The 18,991-nt window shown below is 40.3% G+C and overlaps 1 protein-coding gene across 6 annotated transcripts; it reads left to right on the forward strand.

The window, feature by feature from the left end:
• Positions 1–557: 557 nt before the first annotated feature.
• LOC135111754 (myotubularin-related protein 10-B-like) lies at positions 558–18,687 on the forward strand. 6 transcript variants are annotated; one of them, XM_064025443.1, is made up of 15 exons: positions 558–746; positions 3,567–3,608; positions 4,520–4,586; positions 9,488–9,624; positions 9,944–10,117; positions 10,275–10,432; positions 11,184–11,276; positions 11,839–12,000; positions 12,709–12,837; positions 13,159–13,230; positions 14,929–15,074; positions 15,290–15,439; positions 15,583–15,755; positions 16,480–16,650; positions 16,862–18,687. In XM_064025443.1, exons 1-15 carry the CDS (start codon positions 684–686, stop codon positions 17,405–17,407), a joined length of 2,283 nt encoding a protein of 760 aa, XP_063881513.1. In that variant the 5' UTR covers positions 558–683; the 3' UTR covers positions 17,408–18,687. The 6 variants fall into 6 exon arrangements, with proteins under 6 accessions (XP_063881513.1, XP_063881514.1, XP_063881517.1 ...); XM_064025444.1 differs by having other exon boundaries at positions 13,165–13,230; XM_064025447.1 differs by lacking the exon at positions 13,159–13,230.
• Positions 18,688–18,991: the final 304 nt, after the last annotated feature.

Raw genomic sequence — 18,991 nt, forward strand, 5'->3', positions numbered from 1 at the left:
GTAAGTGATATAATTATTTGTATATACACTTACATAGGAGAAAGGGGATAATGCATTAATAAAAGAACAATAAATTACACAAGTGATCCTGTCTGTCCATGCCTGTCTGTCTGTCCTGTCAGTTACAGTTAGTAATTAATACAGTTATTTGTATTCATATTTACATAGAAAAAAAGGCAAGGAATAAATATGAGAACAGTAATAAATCAATATCCTGTATATCTGTCTGTATGTCTATTATTATATTTCGTGATATAGTTATTTGCATACGCATTTAAATAGAAAAAAAAATAAGGCATAACACAGTGAGTGACAGAAAAGGAATATCCTGTGTTTGTTTGTCTGTCTGTTAGAGTTAGTGGTACAGTTATTCTTTATACATATTTAAATAAAAAAAAAACAAGACTAGAGTCAGTGTGCCTGTCTGTTTGTCTATCTGTCTGTTATATTTAGTGATTTAAAAATATTCAAATAAAAAAATGACAAGCCATAAATATCACAATAGAAAACACAAGACAAGAGGAATTATTAGTCTCGTCTGTCTGTATGTATGTTTGTATGTCTACCTGTCTCCCCGTACAAGGAATCGGACGCGGTGTGTTTTGGGGCAGATGTGTCAAGATGAGACACACATAGAACATCATTTTTACCCTTGATTTACCAATTCCCCAGTCTCCTGCACCATGAATTCCCACAGGAAGAGCACGCCCTCGGCCAGATTCACGACTTACATAGACTTTGAGGAGGTGAGTGTTGTAAAATAAGGAGTTTTCATTCACGGCCCAGTAGATTTTCCTTGTATTTTTGAGTTATTTATTTTTTTTAGTATATATATTTTTTTATAGTATTTCTTGTGCATGGTGTGATTTTGCGAGCTTATTTTGCGTGCTTTGGAGATGATTTTCGTGTTTTATTAATTATTTCATGCATAACTCCAGTGCCTTGTTTACCAGTATGGCTAACTCACCGATTTTGTGTTCTCACCAGTACGGAATGACTGATTTGCTAGTGTTGCTAGTTCACCAATATAACTCAACAGAATGCACTGGTTTTGGCGTATTTTGTCAGTTATTTACCTGTATAATTCCCCATTAGCAAGTTTACCAGTATTGCTAACTCACCAGTTTACTTCATTCACTAGTAGTAATGACTAACTTGCAGGGGTTGACTGTTCACCAATATAACTCAACAGGATGTAATTGTTTTGGTGTATTTTATGAGTTATTTTTGTATATACACCTCCTCCCTGTACCTAGCTTACCAGTATTGCTAACTCAGTCTTGTTCATTCAACATTAGCAATGACTAACTTACTGGGGTTGCCTGTTTATCAGTGTACCATTATAATGCGACAGGATAAGTCACTAGTATCTCGTCAGAACCTAGTTAATTTACCAGTATTGCTAACTCACCAGTATACTGCATTCACCTCTACGGAATGACTAACTCACTAGTATGGCCTGTTCATCAGTTCACTAGTATAACCTAACAGGATAAATCACCAGTTTCTCACTAGTGTAACTCATTAGTATATATCACTTGTTTCTTTTTTCCACCAGTATAACTCACTAGTAAATCTTGCTGTTCTCCATTTCACCAAGTCTGTCTCAGTAATTTTACCAGTTAAGTTCACGGATCATGGTAACACTGCCACTAAAAGACTTGCTCCCATACTGACTGATCTACATATTCCCATCTTGCTTTGAAATGTGCTGAAAATGTACTTTATTCCGACAAATGCTGTGTTTTTATGTGCATAATAAAGAATCTTGTAACTGAGATGGAGTTTTGGTAGGAATACAGAGCTGGTTCACTACATATTTCAAAGCAAGGCAGGAATACATGAACTATTTAGTGAGTGATAGCATCACTCAGTGGTGGTGTTATCTTGCTTCTGTTTCCACAGGTAGCAAAATTACTATGACAGAGTTAGTGAAAGAGAGTGTAATATAACTCACTAGTAACTCACTATATAAATCGCAAAACTGCTTTTTTTTTTTACAATATTTTTGGCTTTTTCGTTTGTTCTTTTAGTTTTTCATTGTCAGTTTTCTGAGTACATTTAGTTTTTGGCCATGGATTTGAAGCTGGTCACGGCAGCATAAGCTGGTGTGTTGTGGCTCATGACTGCTTTCTTTCACTGTAGAGCAGTGGCTATATGTTCAAGGATTCCTAAGGCTTAAACTGTAAATTGGACTTTGTACTTAATTAGGAAATAATTAACTTTAAATTAAAATGAACAAAAAGTCCCTTCACACACTGCAAGAATAAAAAAAGAATAAAGAGATGCATTCCTTTATCTTCTGCAGTTGACAGTTTTCTTAATAATCAAGAAAAGACTACCAGATTAACTCTTTCACTGCAGCACGCAACAATTCACAATACTAAAAGCACTGTACAAAATCTTTACTGGTACGTAAGAAAAAAAGTTTTTAAAGAAATGATTTTCCAATTTCTTGCCAGCATCATGTTAAGGTGGCTGTAGAATGTAAAGAAATCTCTCAGAGTGGTTTGGGATGAAGGAGACATGTGTCAAATGGCAGTGAAAGTGTTAAGGCAAATAAGAACCAGCCTTATTGCTCCTGAGTTAGTCTTAACCTTCCATGAAATGAGGCTGTCTGTCACCAAACCCATGAGTGCTAGCTGAAGACAATGTAAACTAAAAAATAACCCTGCATTCTTTTGAGTCATGCAGAGCTGATAGTATTGTTTAGAGTACATTGTTTAGGAGTGTTGTGATAAGGGATGAGAATAGTACAACACCACATGCCTTTCTCTCCCTACACACACTGACTGGTCTTTAAGGCAACACTTGATATCTGCCACAAAGCTCACACATTTGCCTCCTTTGAAGCAGTGATGGTGTGAGGGCACTGCAGAATCTTCCCACAAGGACTCAGAACTTGGCATTGTCACTAGACCACATCCTAACATCATTTTAAAAGATTTTGAGTATGTAGTGTCAACCACTTAGGGCAAGCATAGGTTGAATATCCCTCATAGCCTATTTTGTGGTGACCAGCTACAGAACCAGGTGAAATTCAAGGAGCCTTTAATCCCCATAGTAGTTTCCTCTCAGTCTTCATAGTCCTGCCCACCACCATGTCATTTGAGTCTAATGAGGTAAGGAAGGAGTGACATTTAAAATACAAGGTGACCCAAAAGTAATATTACTTTTTATTTATTTATTTATTTTTTACAAATTAAATATGAGTTTGTCAAAAGAACAAATTGACTTGGTACTAGTGAGTGGGTGTGAGGGGTGATTGTAAAGGCAAATACCTATTATTGAATAGAAAATATTAAAAGATACACTTTCTCTGTGTGTCTGGACTTTTGGATCATCCTGTAGTTTACACCATGACTATTAGACACTCTGTTGAGTTGCTGCATGTTGAAGTAGATCAGTAAATGAGTAAGTGAGGCCAGTAAAGTAAATATTGCATCATTAGTAGCTTTGTGTGGCTAACCTCCTTGAATTTCACCCAGACCACTTACGTATTTGTTAATCCTTTGAATGTTTCTATAGATCTCCTTCTTTTCCTTTGCTCTTCCATAAATATCCAGATTAACAACGGACTCACTACAGTGGGCGAAACTGTCTCGCTGGTAAGTAGCATCATGTACTTCATTGTTGTGTGTCATCACTGTTGTCATGTTTTCCGGAATGAGTGGGGCAGGCCAGGTTAGCATTACCACAGTGTTTGAAGATGCCGTGTTCTACAGGGAGTCTTGTTATTTAGGTATAGAAGTCTTGTTTATTATCAGAAAGTCTTGTTTTGTTTTCTGCTGCCACTGGTATTTGACTCTCTCTCTCTCTCTCTCTCTCTCTCTCTCTCTCTCTCTCTCTCTCTCTCTCTCTCTCTCTCTCTCTCTCTCTCTCTCTCTCTCTCTCTCTCTCTCTCTCTCTCTCTCTCTCTCTCTCTCTCTCTCTCTCTCTCTCTCTCTCTCTCTCTCTCTCTCTCTCTCTCTCTCTCTCTCTCTCTCTCTCTCTCTCTCTCTGTGTGTGTGTGGAAATATAAATGTAGATGTACCAGTTTCACTAGTTGCATATGTGTGTAGTAATAATTCTTTGACATAAATGTCTGCATTTCTCTGTCTTATTATCATGATATATATGACTATATTTTAAGAACAATTCATATACCGCCTACTGAATTCAGCTAACTGCAACCTGTGATCCAAATTATATGTGTATCATTGGTATTTTAGTGTGATGATTAAACTCTCAGTGTGAATGATGTGTGTATGAGTGTATGGTGCTTTGTCTGGGCAACCTTGTATGGGGAATAGATAGAGGTTTAAAGAGTCAGTTATTTGAGGTTGAATATTTGAGCTTTGGGATTCTGCTGTACTGAAAGAAAAGAACAAGATACATTAAATCTGGACATGAAAGAGTCAGTCATTTAAAGTGTTCAGATAATTAGGTTTAGGGATTCTGCTGTACTGAAAGTAAAAAGAACGTGATCACTGCTTGAGTACAATGTTAATGGTCGTGTGTGTTTGTGTTGCTTCCACAGAGACCGATAGATGTTCCCGAAGAGACGAATGTGGATGAGGAGAAGATAGAGCCTCAACTTCTTCCAGGTGAGTGACATCTTTGCAGTCTGCCTCGTCTGTCTTGTGTCTTGTCCTTAAGTCTCCCTCCATGTATTGCCAAGTCTGTTTTCTTGCTGTCTTCTCTCAGACTTCATATCATTCTTCTTCTTTTCATATTGCTTTTCTATTTGTATCAATGCCTCTTTTCTCTCTCTCTCTCTCTCTCTCTCTCTCTCTCTCTCTCTCTCTCTCTCTCTCTCTCTCTCTCTCTCTCTCTCTCTCTCTCTCTCTCTCTCTCTCTCTCTCTCTCTCTCTCTCTCTCTCTCTCTCTCTCTCTCTCTATGTGTGTGTGGTGTTGCAGGAGTAGTTTTTGCCCTCACTGCTACCCAAACAAGGCCATAGGGTTTGAAAACATTATGGTAGTGTACTGAGGCAGTCTGTGGGAAGTTGTGTAATGCCTCTATCCTGTATAGGGCTTATGGGATTATGGGAGACTATTATTAGAAGGAGGGGCCAGGTGCAAGTTGTATTTGTGAGGTTTCACAAGAGGCTCTAGCAGTGTACCTCCTTCCCTCACTCACCTCCACTGCTGCTCCTGCCAACCCTGTATCAACACCTTGGAGATATTAAGAATTCCAGCCAACATAAGGACAGTGTAACCTGTGGCACCAGTATTCACCATGTTCCTGCACTCTCAGGGCTGCATTCGTGTCCCAAAATGTTTTGTGTTTACACCCTGACTGCCATGATCACCACAGCCATTGCGTTTGTTGCCTTCGTCTACATTGAGTACAAGCGCTTCCATGCCTTGGAGTGGTAATGCTTCTATGATTTGTGTGCAGGGAGAGGAAGACAGTGCTGGAAGTGGTGCAACTTGAAAGAGAAGTATGATGTTTGTTGGAAAAGAGAGATGGATGGTCACAGACACACTTGTAAAACACCCTCATGGATATGGGTCAGTCAGTGCACTGCAGAGGAGGCCCGTTCACTCATTCTTGTAGAAAGATGAAAGGAGAATAGTACAAGAAAATTGCAAGTTAATATTGTCACATTAGATCTGAATAAAGTATTGACACTGTAGTATCCCAAACATGACGTCTGTGGGGGAGCAGAAGAAGGTTGCCAAGACGGTGCGGAAGACGTCCTTGGAGGCCAACATCCCAAAGCCCAGCGATGTAGAGTCCAAGACTCTGCGCAGGGTGAGGAGTGACACCATGGCCCTTGTTGTCCCAACCTTCACCACAAAGTTGCTGACAGATGACAAGGATAACTCACCCAGGAATAAGAAAGTAAACCTAGATATTCCTGGTGCTGTGTCATATCAGGCTGAGAACTCAGCAAAGGTCCAGACCAAGAAGCCTTCGAGTGGCCGGAGACGTAAGAGCTCAGCACAACAAGGAATAGTGCTGGATGTTGCTGCTCTTCACAAGCTCAAAAAAAAGCAGGAGAGTAATGACAGGATCAGCATATGCAGCTCCATGCAATCTGTTAAAACCAGCCCATCCCCTGACCTTTCACTGACCCACCAGGACAGCGAGCAGGCCCGCATGAGTCCCAGCTTCCATATCACCTGCTCTTCAGACACTGAAGACCGTGCAAGCCTTGGGGACAGTGATGCATCCTCTGTGTACCACTCCTCTTGCATGTATCCACCAGAGGAGGGCCCCATTTTACTGGGGAATCTTCTGGAGGACCCAAGAAAGAGCCGGAACCAATACAAACGCCGCATGTCTTCTCCCATCATCCAGAGCTTAAAGCAACAGCAAGCACAGGATGCTAGCAGCACCCAGGCAAGGGCACGAACATATCCTGATGAAGATCGCTGCCAGTCCTCCCAGGGCAATGCCAACTTGTCCTTTGAACTTGCTGGATTGCCGTCAAAATCAAAGTTTTATTCCACTCAGGAAGACCTTGCTGCTGCCCCCATCCCAGTCCATCCAGCTTCAGTCCCAACCCAGCGTAGGGACATTCCAAACCCCCCCACCAGAGAAGATCTGTTGACTGCACCAAAGAAGGGATTCCGTGGCAGCATTGACAGTCAGATGCAAGATACAAAAAGAAAAGACTCTAACAAGGAACTTGCTGACCAACACTGCCGTTCCAACTTTGGCATAGTGCTGAGTGTGATCTGCTTCATTTTGTTCCTTTGGTACCTAGGCATGGTGTCCAGCAAGTTTATCAAGTCGGCCCTCTCATTCCAGTACTTCAGTAAAGCACCGTCAGTTGAACTGGGTTCAGTTCGTGAGGTTACTGTGTACATCAATGCTAAAGATGGGACTGGTGGAGACACATGAGGTGTTGTCAGAGATACAGGCATGACAGAGAGGTGGTGTGTTGTGTGCAGCATGTTGGCAATCACAGATGTAAAAGATGTGTTGTGCTGAATTAAACTAAAAAATCATTTAATGAAAAGCTTATTATTATTGATTACAGAAAAAAAGGTGCTATTCTAAATTAGTGCTGAGCAAAAAAAAAGTGTCATTGTGCCCAACAGAACACTTACTACATTGCTAAGATTTGATTTCAGTATATCTTTAAAGAATGCTTGGGGTGCAGTTGTGAGAGTGAGTGTGTGCATGCAGGCACCTTATCTTGGTTACCCCTTATGTGGGAGATGTCAGCCTGGTATACAGATGTCATAATAGAAGTGGTCTTTAAACTAATCAGTGTTGTAACCACAGGTCTACCTTTTCATGTGTAAGCTGAACATTGATACTTCAGCAATACATGTGGTGCTTGTCTTATTGGGAAGATCAACAAGAACATTTTATGAATTGAACTTCCTCAAGCTCAGTGATCACTGTTACAGAAAAGGTTACATATGTGTTCATATTAACTTGATCAGGATGCTACGGGTGCTGTTGTGTGTGAAACCTTTTACATGTTTTTTTTTTTTTTTTTTTTTTTTTTTTTTTTTTTTTTTTTTTCTTCTTCTTTTTTTGCCATTCAGTGTATGATTGTGAGAGCTGTTTGCAATGCCTTATTTTATATTAATTAGAGTCAACCAGGGATTTTGTATCTCTTGGTTGTGAAGCAAGCACATTAACTACTATGTTACCAGGTCAATGCAAATAACATATACATATCTGGAAGGCTGCATATATTTTCCAAGCCGTGATGTTTGAAAGAAGACAAAGTAAATGTTGCAAATAAAGGTCCTTTCCTTAGCCGTGTTTCTGTTGCCTCATTGCAGTCCCGCATCAGCAGAAGAGTGTATTCCTTGAGATTAGTTATGATGATCATCATCATCACCACCTTCATCATCATCATCATCATCATTTTTTTTTTCAAGGCAATTACTTTCTTTTTGTAATTCAGTGATTCAAAGTGGAATTAAATTCTACATCTTTGTGGAGGCTCCTTCTTGGAACCAGCACTACATATTTTTATCACCACCACCACCACCATTAAGCAGAAGTAGGACCCAGGCATCCCTCCTCCTCTTCCCTCTCTTAAACTTTTACCCTCCACAAATGATATGTAATGAGTATTGTACACCAGTAACAATATATTGTGTGTACAAAGGTAACAATTTCAGAAATATTAAGCTTTATCCATTCATTGAAGAGACCTTGTGTACAGATAGATAACATTAGTGTTCCTATAGATAACAGAAGTGTTTATCTTATCCTGGTAATTGATAGTGATGGGGAACAATAGAGGGGTTCCCTTGTTTGTCACTGTCTTTGCCAAGTCATTGCCTTCATTCATTCATATCTTAGCATCTGTACATGAAGGGGTGTTGTTATTAGAGAGATGAAAGGGATTTGATGTAGTAAAACTTCTCACTATTAGAATTTAGGGGTATTTTAATTTATGGATATGATAAAGTTGCATTAAAGTAGATTTTAAAGTCATTGCATTGTTCTAGGTATCATAAAGTTGTGTTTAGGAGATTTAGTGGATGTTTCATGAAACTGTTTTAAAGAAGTTAAATGTTATGTTTATTTTTCTATTCTGTTCATGGATCCAATCTTCTGTCTGTTAGTCTATCTATATAAAAGTTGAGGAGGTAAAGTGAGACAAGATATCGACTTACATTCATAAGCCACTCTTGTGGGTAGAGAAAAAATGGACAAATTACCCTGGTACTTGGTGTAGTTGAATGGTGAGGAGTAGGAGGAAGAGGAGGAGGAGGTGGAAGCCCTATAAAGTGGTGGCTGATTCCATGAACTGTGTCAGTGTGCCAGAACCAGGGCTCAGGCTGTTACATCACCTCCATTTTTTAACACTACTAATACACAATAATAATACCTACACATCATTGGGTCCAGGGTCGTGATGGGAGATTGTTGGATTACTGCAGGTTCTGTGTTAGATCATTTATGCTTGGGAACTTGTACTTTTATCCCTCTGATGCAGCAGTTATTAGTATTATTATTTATTTTTTGCATCATATCTTCCTTTGCATGATTCTATTTCCCTAGACTGTCTGTTAGTTCATACCTGGTAAGGACAGGGGGCTGGAGTGTGTCAGTGATGAGACAAGAATGAGAGGATTTGACCATGCAAGGAGGGAACACAAGGCCAGGAATAAATAGAGAATTTTGCATTTCATCTATCTGTTTTTTTATTTATTTGTATATTATGATTATTTACTTATTTATTTATTTATTTATTTACTTGTTTGTTTGTTTATTTATTTTCATTTTATTTTTATTTATTTATTTTTTATTTAATTAATTTATTAATTTTTCAACATAGAATCTGAAGCAGAGTATTCAGTATTTTTGTACATTTCACTGCAGGGCAGGACCACCAGTAATAAGGAAACAGGCTGACTTCTCCCCAGTTTGATAATAAGAAAAATTTGATTAAGCTTTGTGCATTTACAGAAACTCCATCATTAATCACAAAAATGGTAAATACCAGTAGTAATGTAATGACTAGAACAGCACCCCAGTAATGCCTCCAATAATCACTGCAACTCTAATTGTTTCCCTCCACAGGGGAGATCATGATAGCGAGGGCCAACAATGTCCTCAAGTTTGCACCTCTGAAAGCCAACCGAACCGGCATCTCCGGCACCTTGTTTGTCACCAACTTTAAGGTTTCTTTTGTCACCTCACTTCCAGTGGAGGCCAAGGTAAGGCAGGATTTTCTCCACATTCTAGACACAACTTATTTTATCTCCTCCTTATTTGTTGCACTTTTCACAGAAGATTAAGAGAAAAATTAGAGATTGGATTTTTGAGTCTGTTTTGTAGTCTCTGATGTCCCTCCTCCCACTTGCACCTCTCATTTATGTGCATTATGTAATACTCCTTACAATGTAAGTTATTATCTTTGAAGTGTGTAGGTTATAGGGTGTGCAGGTATGGTTAATGGCCAGCAAGGGCTTCACAACCCCTTATGGGTCACACAGTGCAATAGGAACCACAATAAGGCTTCCCCTCTAACTGCAGGAGAGAGAAATGCACAGCAAGAGCCTTCAGAATCGCTTCCTTGGCGTGCATGACGTGTGCCTCTCAGAAGTGGACATGGTCAATCAGTTTTCAGAAGACAATACCAAGAAGAAACGTTTGCTGTACAATGCCCAGATGCCTCCCAGACTCTCAGGACTGCAGCTGGTGCTTAAGGTGAACTGCAGCTGCATCACTTTGCTTTTAGAGTGTCAGAAGAGTCACTGTGGGAGAAAGGAATATGGCTTCTTCTTTTCTTGGATTCCTGTTATTTAACTAGGAGGACAATGAAAAGACTGATGAGATTAAATAAATTGTCTATTTTTCTTTTCAGAGTCTGCGTGTCATAAACTTCAGCTTTAAGTTCACCCCGACTGGCGAGGACATCCGAGTGGCCCAGGCATTGCTGCACCATGCATTCCCTACCTCTATAGACCACCTGTTCCTCTCCTGTGGCTACCCCCCCTCCTCACCTGGCATTCCTGACTTCTGGTGAGCCAGGCAGCATCTCACCTCATCATGAGCTTGCTACTCCAACTCTGTGAATTATTGGTGCTTGCTGAGTTTTGAGAGAGGGTTTGGGATTTGTGTTTTATTGAATTACTGCACTTATCACACATTTATTCATCTACAAGCTTGTGTGTTATTTACTACAAGTGGTGTTTATAATTGTGTGTGACCGACTCCATACTTCTTTTTTAGTACTCTCACAAGTTGAATTATTGAAGTTTCCTGAGTTTCGAAAAGTTTTTGTTTTTATTGGATTTTTATGTTGCATATAATATGTTCATACAGTACATTCATTTATGCTTATGTGTATATATTTTTTGTTATCACATTGAGTATTTATAGGCTGTGTAAGACTTACTGCTTTTCCCTCTTTTTTTCTGGCATTCTCACATCCATTATAAGATTATGTTGTTTTATAATGTGAGAACAATTAAGCAATCTCAATTTATCTGTTTATCTATTTGCAGTTAAACTATATAAATAATAAAGATATACCAAAGAGAGAAGCAAGTAGTACAAACAATTCACTCTACCCAAGGCACCCCTGCTTTGTTTCTGTTATCTTTTTTTGTACTTGTATATGTGTGTGCAGTAGTGTGCTCCACAGGACTCCTTTTTCACCAGGGTCCGGTGGGGCTAAGAGTGTGAATGATGTGTATCAGTCTGTTGGGCTTTTGTTTGAGCTACCCATTGTTTAGATAGTGTGTGTTGCTGAACTGAAATGTACCCACAGCAGAGCAGTAGACTGGGAACATGAGCTTCAAAGAACTCGGTGTCCCAACTGGAGGGTTTCCAAGCACAATGAGTTCTTCAACCTCTGTGCATCGTAAGTAATTCACAAGTCTGTCTCCAGTTTGTTTCCTCACCTGCTTTCCTTTCTTCCATCCTTTTTGAAATCCATGCAATTTAGTTTGCTTCTCTCTTCTTTCTTCTTTCTTCTCTGAAACCTCCACAACTCATTCTTCCACTTGATTTCCATCCTTCCTTTCTTCCTTCTTTCCTGAAACATGTACATTTTCCTTTATTGCTCAGTTTTCCTTTCCTCTCCCCTTTTTGAAGCCCCTACAATTTAATTGATTTCCCTTCTACACCAACAACACCCAACACCCTTGCATATTGACTACCTAAGTATCATGTATTGGGATTATTTAGTTGAATATTTGTATTGGTTCATCTGAGGTGTAGTGTTTTGTTTTTTCTGTTCATAGGGCACCATACAGAGAAGAGAGTTCTAGTCCCCTCCTTCCATCCCTTTTAATTGCCTCTTACAACATGCAGGGAATACAGTGGCAATATTCTTAGCCCCTGGCACAGAGCCTATGTGGGATTTCTAGCCTGGTATATAGATGAATCTAGGATGTGGTGTTGGCAACATCCCTTCCTTCCAGCTTACCAACAGTCCTAGTTGTGCCTCGAGACCTTCTGGATGCACAACTGGAGCAGGCAGCCCAGCACTTCCAGGGGACCCGGCCACCAGTATGGTGTTGGGGCACGCCAGCTGGTGCAGCTCTTGTCCGCATGGCCCAGATATCACCTAGCATCACTGACAAGTTGGTAGTCTTAATGCTCTTGATGCAGCCCAAGCTTTCTGTTCATCCTAACTCTTTGTGTCTCACAGCACCTGTTGTGTTTCTGTCTACCTCTGGTTGCCTATAAATTTTACTTCTATCTCACCTCCTCATACCCTACTTTTCATTTTCTTCTCTGTCTTCTCTTTTTTTTTTTTCTGTAATGGACTGCTTTTTCTTTTTCTGTCGCATTTTCATGTCCACACTTGTCCCTCCTTCAGGCTCACTAGATGTTAATAGTGTAATATAATAGTTGTGTGAAATTTTCTGGTGGCTGCTATGCTTGATTTATCTTGAAGCAAGTTTGAGGAGATTCAGGGAACATAACTATTTGCTGGCCACAAGTGAAATATTACAAGATATGATTTGTTATCATATTATCAAGGCCACTGCTTTGCACAGCATCAATATAATAATGAGTGAGGTTAAACCAGGGTGCTTTGCCATTATGTAAAGCAATACACACAGATTGTTGTAGGGTAAGGGATTGGCAACATACCTTTCTGTGGTAGACCAGACCACCCTCACTTTTATGATATGCACCTTGTCAGGACATCTAGGTGGAAACAGTTGATGGGGTGCAGTGTATCTTTACAAATCTTTTAGTGTTTTTATCTTTTATGTTTTATTGCTAAATTTTGTTGCATTTTAGTTTAATTTTTAATTCTGATTCAATTGTTACATTTTTAGCAATGACAATCCGGTGGCCCGTGTCCCTGTGCTAGCCTTGCAAGCTGCCAGTGGCTTCCTAGTGGGGAGGACAGGATGGCAATGGGCGGAGAGGGGGCTACATCTCGCCCTTGAGGAGGGGAAGCCTAGGTTGTTTGAGAGTTCCATCTCTTAATATAATTGGCATTAATGTTACACAGAGAAAAGGAAGTACATTACATAGAGTATTTACAAGAAATGTGACGAACATTAGATTTTCAGGAACATTTTTCATCAGATTTCAGTCAGGAGAGAATTCATTAACAACCTAATCCATATGCATGGCACCTCATGTAATACATGTAATACACCTGTGTGTATTTTTTGCAAGGAATAGCTTAACTGTGTGAGAAGGTAACACTTATAATCTTCCCATAGAAAGAAGCTATAATAGCCAAAATGCTTACCTGATGTTTTCATGTGTTCTCTAAGCCACAGTAGGTTGTCGGTGTCAAAGTCTGTTGGCAGCAACATGAAGAAAAGGAAAGTGGATGAAGCTTCCCAGTGAGTGAGTCAGTCCTGTGACTATGTGGTGCCCCCAGCTCTTGTAACCCAGCAGTAGCAGTAGTGGCTTCACACCAGTGGGCTGGCTGGCAGGCTGGCTTGCTGGTTGTCTGTCTCAGTAACTTCTGATCTAAACTGTCTGTGCTGTAAATCCTAATGCCACTTATTTTTCTAGACATGTAATGCAACCTTCCTGCCTCTGCTGGACTAAGGTGTAATGTACATGTCCTTGTTGAATTTGCTGTGATTTGATGCTTAGTAAATAATGAGAGCATCACTGACATGTCAACATTTGTGGTTTCCTCTTGAGTCGAGCAGTATGTTGAACACTGCAGGTGCTACTAAGTAAGATCTAAGCTTTGACATGCATCTTTACCCATACATTGAATCAGGCTTTGCAGGGCATCTTGTGGCTATGAAAAACAAATTAACTACTCTTGCATTCAGAAACATTGATTTCATTCTTGGCTTGTAATTAGAGGAATGTCATAAGTAGTTTATAGTTTCTCTTGCCATATCCACAAGTGTGTGAATATAATGTTGCTTGCACTCCTTGCCGGAAAAGGGCAGAGTGAAATAATCAGGCAGCTTTGTATTCCTGCCATAACAACCTTGTGTTTCACCACAAGACAGAGAGGAGATGCAGTTTGCTTCACCAAAGAGCTTTGTTGCCTTAGGATCTGGCTGAATGATATAGTACTAGAGAGCTTAGCTTGCTGGAACACATGAGCTCAAACACACCTAATGATCCATACCTGTGGATCACTACTAATCACTGCCAGTTGCAATGACAGTCTTGGGAAATGTGACAGATTTCATTGAAGTGCCTTTATAGTAAAATATAAGAGTAATCATTTTAATTTTGTTTTGTTAAATGTAAGGAATGAACTTTGTGAGTTTCTTATGTAGGATAAAGTTACCTATGCTGTTTTTATTTAAAAATCTCAAATATTATTCACAGTAAAGTACAAGTAAATACTATTTTTATTCTGTGGATTAACATTATAGTCTATGGATTCATCATACAATCTTTCCATGGTATTACTTTTTCCCCCCAAAAAAACCTGCATTATTAACATCACCATTGTAAGTAAGACTTCATTATGCTTCTACACAGTCACATAGCTAAATTTTTGTTTCTTTAACACTCCACAAACATTCCTCTGGTTTCCTGTACTTCTGGCAAGACACAGTGTAATCATGGTGTGTTGAAATGAGCATATCAGTTTGTCTGTATGTCAGTGCAGTGAAGGCATTCATTGAGTGTGGAAATGGTGCTTGGAATAGAGTGCATCAGGATAATGATGACAACAGGTAGACTGCAAAGATTGAGTCATGTGGAAGAAGATGAGGGTGACTAAGTGAAGCTTGTTAATACCCTGCTACAGGGTGTAGAGTCAAGAGTTTGACTAAGAAGAAATATAATTAAGGTCTGAGAATGGACTTGAAACCAGAGGGAAAACTTTGGAAACAGGTGACTGTGGAGACTATAACTGATTAATTCAAGGATGTTAAGTACAAGAAGGTTAATGTACTTTGTACTCTATAAAATTAAATGTTATGACTGCATTTTGCATTTCATAGCACATTTGTGTACAAAAACAATGCGTATCATCTCTTGTTCATATTACACATCCTTCATAACCTTCATAGTCACTAGCACATTATATACCGATCTGCTTCCCTGGTGTGTTTCAGGCAACAGGAGAACAGGATGATGGGATTGGTGCATCGCTGCCACCCCATGAGGCTGCAACCAAAGATCTTTGACCTTGACCAAATACTGCCTTCCCTCAAAGAGATCCAGATCTCATACATTAAATTAAGAGAGTTGCACACACCAGGTGAGTGAAGCTTAGTGCTGCTTTGTAACAGATAATTTTTGTTTGTCTTTTTGGCCTTTATTATAAACTTTCTGTCTCTGTTAATGTTAGTGTCTATACATCTTGCTCTCTGTTACTACTTTCCATTTGACTGTTTTACTTATCTGTATGCTTTTCTATCAGTTTGTTGTTGTTTTTCATCAATATCAAACATTTTCTATCCTGTCCTTTCTCAGATGACCCAACACAATTCTGGGAGCAGGATCGCCACTACTTCAGTCGCTTAGAATCCTCTCGCTGGCTCTCCCATATCAGCAAGTGCCTAGAGGTGGCCCAGAACGCTGCCACAGCCATCCTGCACCAGAACAGCTCTGTCATCCTCCAGGGTATGTTCATTGCTGCTCACTATTTGTCTGATTATTATTGGAGTGTAGGAATCCAGGAAAGCAATAACTGGTTATTGCTGACTCTAGGTGAGTAGTTTTGTAATCCCTACAGTAACAAGATCGTTCTCCCCTTTCCATCACAGACGCCACTGGATGTGACCTGAGTGCTGTCATTTCATCCCTAGTCCAGCTGTTGCTTGACCCACACATGCGCACTATCCGGGGTTTCCACTGCCTCATCCAGAAGGAGTGGGTTGCCCTCGGCCATCCCTTCACCAAGCGCCTCGGCCACACCAGGAACCAGCTGGAAGAGCAGGTAAAGTGCACTTGAGGGATTGATCATGCAGCATATCAGGAGTTACAATCAGTTCCTTTTTCTGTGAGATCTGTATTTGTGTACATGCCAGACCCACATACCACTGAGGGAGGCTACATAAGACATACCTGAGATATACATTTTATACCAATGTATATAAGATAACTTTGTTGGAATGATGTATATTCTTTGTCTGGGCCACCCCATGTTGGATTGCCAGCTTGATATATAAATAAATATAAGATACATATTTTTTTCTGAATACCAACTGCATAATGCCAAATATATGTAGTACAAGGACACAGTACACAGTATTTCAGTATACACATAGCCCATCAGTCAGAAAAGTAATTACTTATTGAAATTGTCCATACAACCAATGAGATAACATGCAACTTCACATTGCAGACTCACAGATTTATCAGTCTCTTCATTTTGTCTTGAGTACATACAGGTTGGGCTCTATTACCTTGGCTGTTGTCTTGTAAAACATTAACTCCAGCACACTTTCCCATCAGCACAACTATCACTTAAACTTGAAAATGTGGAGTAATAATAACAGGAGCCTAGAATGGAGAGATGGTACAGTTGTTAACCTTTCATGCAGAGTAATATTAACCAAAGCTTAGAATGGAGAGATGGTACATTTGTTAATCCTGAAAGTATAGAGTAATAGTAATATAAGCCTGGAATGGAGAGATGATACAGTTAACCTTACATGTAGAGTCCAGTGTGGCTGCTGTTCCTGGATTGTGTGTACCAGGTGAGCCTGCAGCACCACACAGCCCTGGAGTTCACCTCAGAGTACCTGGTGGCCCTGTGGCATGCTGCTCACTGCTCACTACACTCCAGCTTCATGTTCAACTCTGTCAATGCCAAATATAGTGCAAGTGATGTTAGTATTGATTGGTTTGTTTCTTGTGTTTGATAATAGAGCAGTTACATTTTAATAGAAAGAATTTATGAGATATGCATGTTGTATTGATTCTCATCTACATACATAAGTTATTTTTTTGGCATAAAATCTTTGCAGCAACTTGAAAGTCCTAATAATATTTGTATCCCTAAGGCATGATTATTGATTATTGATATGTATTGATTTACAGGTCCTTCAGCGAGAGAACCCACAGCAGCCAATCTACCTGAGACCGGTGTGGAGCTGGTGGGCAGAAGACAAAAGTATTATTGAGAATGAGCAGAATGGATCTGATGAGGAACCTTTGGATAGTAAAATCTCAGCCAGGGAGGCTTTTCTCAATGTCCATTACATTCAGAAACTGTTCAAGTCACTGGCTATCAGTGGGGCAGTGAGGCGCATCAGTGACCCGCTGTCCAGCGCCTACCACACCTGGCAGCACATTGACTGCCTCATGGGAGAAACCAGGCAGCTGCCGTATGACCCATCCACACCCATCGTTCCCTTACAGCTGGATGGAAGCTTGAGGCTGGATATCAGTCTAAGTAACCTCAGGCCTTGGCTGGGCTGCTTCTGTGCCTGGCTGTCTGAGCCGGCCATGCTGACGCTCAATGACTCAGAGTCTTTGCTGAAGGATTCCTCTCCAGCCTCCCACCACTGGTCACACATCCATGAAATGTACAACACTATGAAGGATCTCTTGTCACAGAGCCTAGCTAATGGAGCTGCTCAGTAGCTTGTCTGGTGGTGCAGTTGCTTGCTGTACCATAAGACTTCATACTAATCACAGAGTTGGTTAATAGAAAAGACTTGTGATAACCCACTTTTTCAGTCATGGACTGTGAAAGAGTTAACCAGGCGTGACTGTTGGCTGGTGGGTGTTAAGCTCTGAGAGCGATGCCCTTGTTGAGTATCACAGCTCGCCAAAAGGTGAATCTGTGAGAGAAATTTAACTACAGATAACATGTGATATTTCATACTGGCTCATATATCAGTATGGATATTTTGGGTTTTAAAATGGTGCATGTGTGTATGTGTGACAAGTGAAAAGGGTTGCGCTGAGAAATATACTTCCATTTTGGCCCTTAATTTATCCTGTGGGACTGTGTGTATGTGTGTGCATCATGTGTTTGTTAAATATGGGGACTAGTGATGATGAGGGGAAATTAGAACTTAAGATGGTGCAGAAGTAATAATGTTTGCAAGAGTTACAACTATGTCTTCCTTCAGCCAAAGTTTACAATCTGTGTGTGTGTGTGTGTGTGTGTGTGTGTGTGTGTGTGTGTGTGTGTGTGTGTGTGTGTGTGTGTGTGTGTGTGTGTGTGTGTGTGTGTGTGTGTGTGTAAGTTGTTGTTGGTAGACAGGGGTGTTGAGGCTTTGCTACTTGCTGGACACTGGAATCAAGAGGCAACAGTCAGAGATTATCTGAACCTTGAGTGGCATGGTATGTCCTCTAAGTGGTGCCATATGACCTCATTGTGTGGCACAAGAAACAATCTGTCAGTCAGTCTGTATTTAAGTACAGGGGTCACTGGTGAAAAAATCCCAAAGAATATGTTTGTGATTCATTATTACTCTACACAATATGGAATGGATGTCACAGTGTGAATTAAATTATTCCTCAAGGAAGTGAAAACAGGCCTAGTTAGGATAAGCCATAATTAATTGCAGATGTAGCAGGATATTGTGATGTCTTCCTAAAATGCTAATATCTTTAGTAACACTAAACACCCTTAGTAACAACATAAGTCACTCTTGTTGCAGATATGTTTACAATTTCTTTAATTAGAAAATATATCTTGATTCTTGCCTCTTGTATTCATGCATGGCAGACAAGGCAGATTTCCACTTAGTTATATTTATATTGTTTAATTTAAACAGACTTCTGTGCACCATCATACCTGAGTATATTTGCTGTCCTTCAGCTGATGTGAATGGCTTACAGGTTATCCAGTTTGTAACTCTCTCTCTCTCTCTCTCTCTCTCTCTCTCTCTCTCTCTCTCTCTCTCTCTCTCTCTCTCTCTCTCTCTCTCTCTCTCTCTCTCTCTCTCTCTCTCTCTCTCTCCTCTCTCTCTCTCTCTCTCTCTCTCTCTCTCTCTCTCCCCCCCCCCCTCCCTTCCCTCCCTTCCCTCCCTCCCCTTCCCTCCCCTCCCTCCCCCTCCCTCCCCTCCCCTCCCTCCCTCCCTCCCTCCCTCCCTCCCTCCACTTGTGGGGGTGTGACATGTTTTCCATTCCATAAGTCCAAATTCCTTAATTTCTGCCTCATGCAGGGATTAGTGTTGGCGTGAGTGTCTCTTTGTATGTTCATGTATGTTTGTC

The sequence above is a fragment of the Scylla paramamosain genome, chromosome 22 (genome assembly GCF_035594125.1).
Source record: "Scylla paramamosain isolate STU-SP2022 chromosome 22, ASM3559412v1, whole genome shotgun sequence".
Taxonomy (NCBI): Eukaryota; Metazoa; Arthropoda; class Malacostraca; order Decapoda; family Portunidae; genus Scylla; species Scylla paramamosain.

Excerpts from the sequence above, each read along its gene's own strand:
- LOC135111754 (XM_064025443.1), top strand. The coding sequence starts at position 684 with ATGAATTCCCACAGGAAGAGCACGCCCTCGGCCAGATTCACGACTTAC. Across the intron at positions 13,231-14,928 it reads AAAGTGGATGAAGCTTCCCA|GCAACAGGAGAACAGGATGA; the intron begins GTGAGTGAGTCA and ends GGTGTGTTTCAG. Across the intron at positions 16,651-16,861 it reads CCAAATATAGTGCAAGTGAT|GTCCTTCAGCGAGAGAACCC; the intron begins GTTAGTATTGAT and ends ATTGATTTACAG.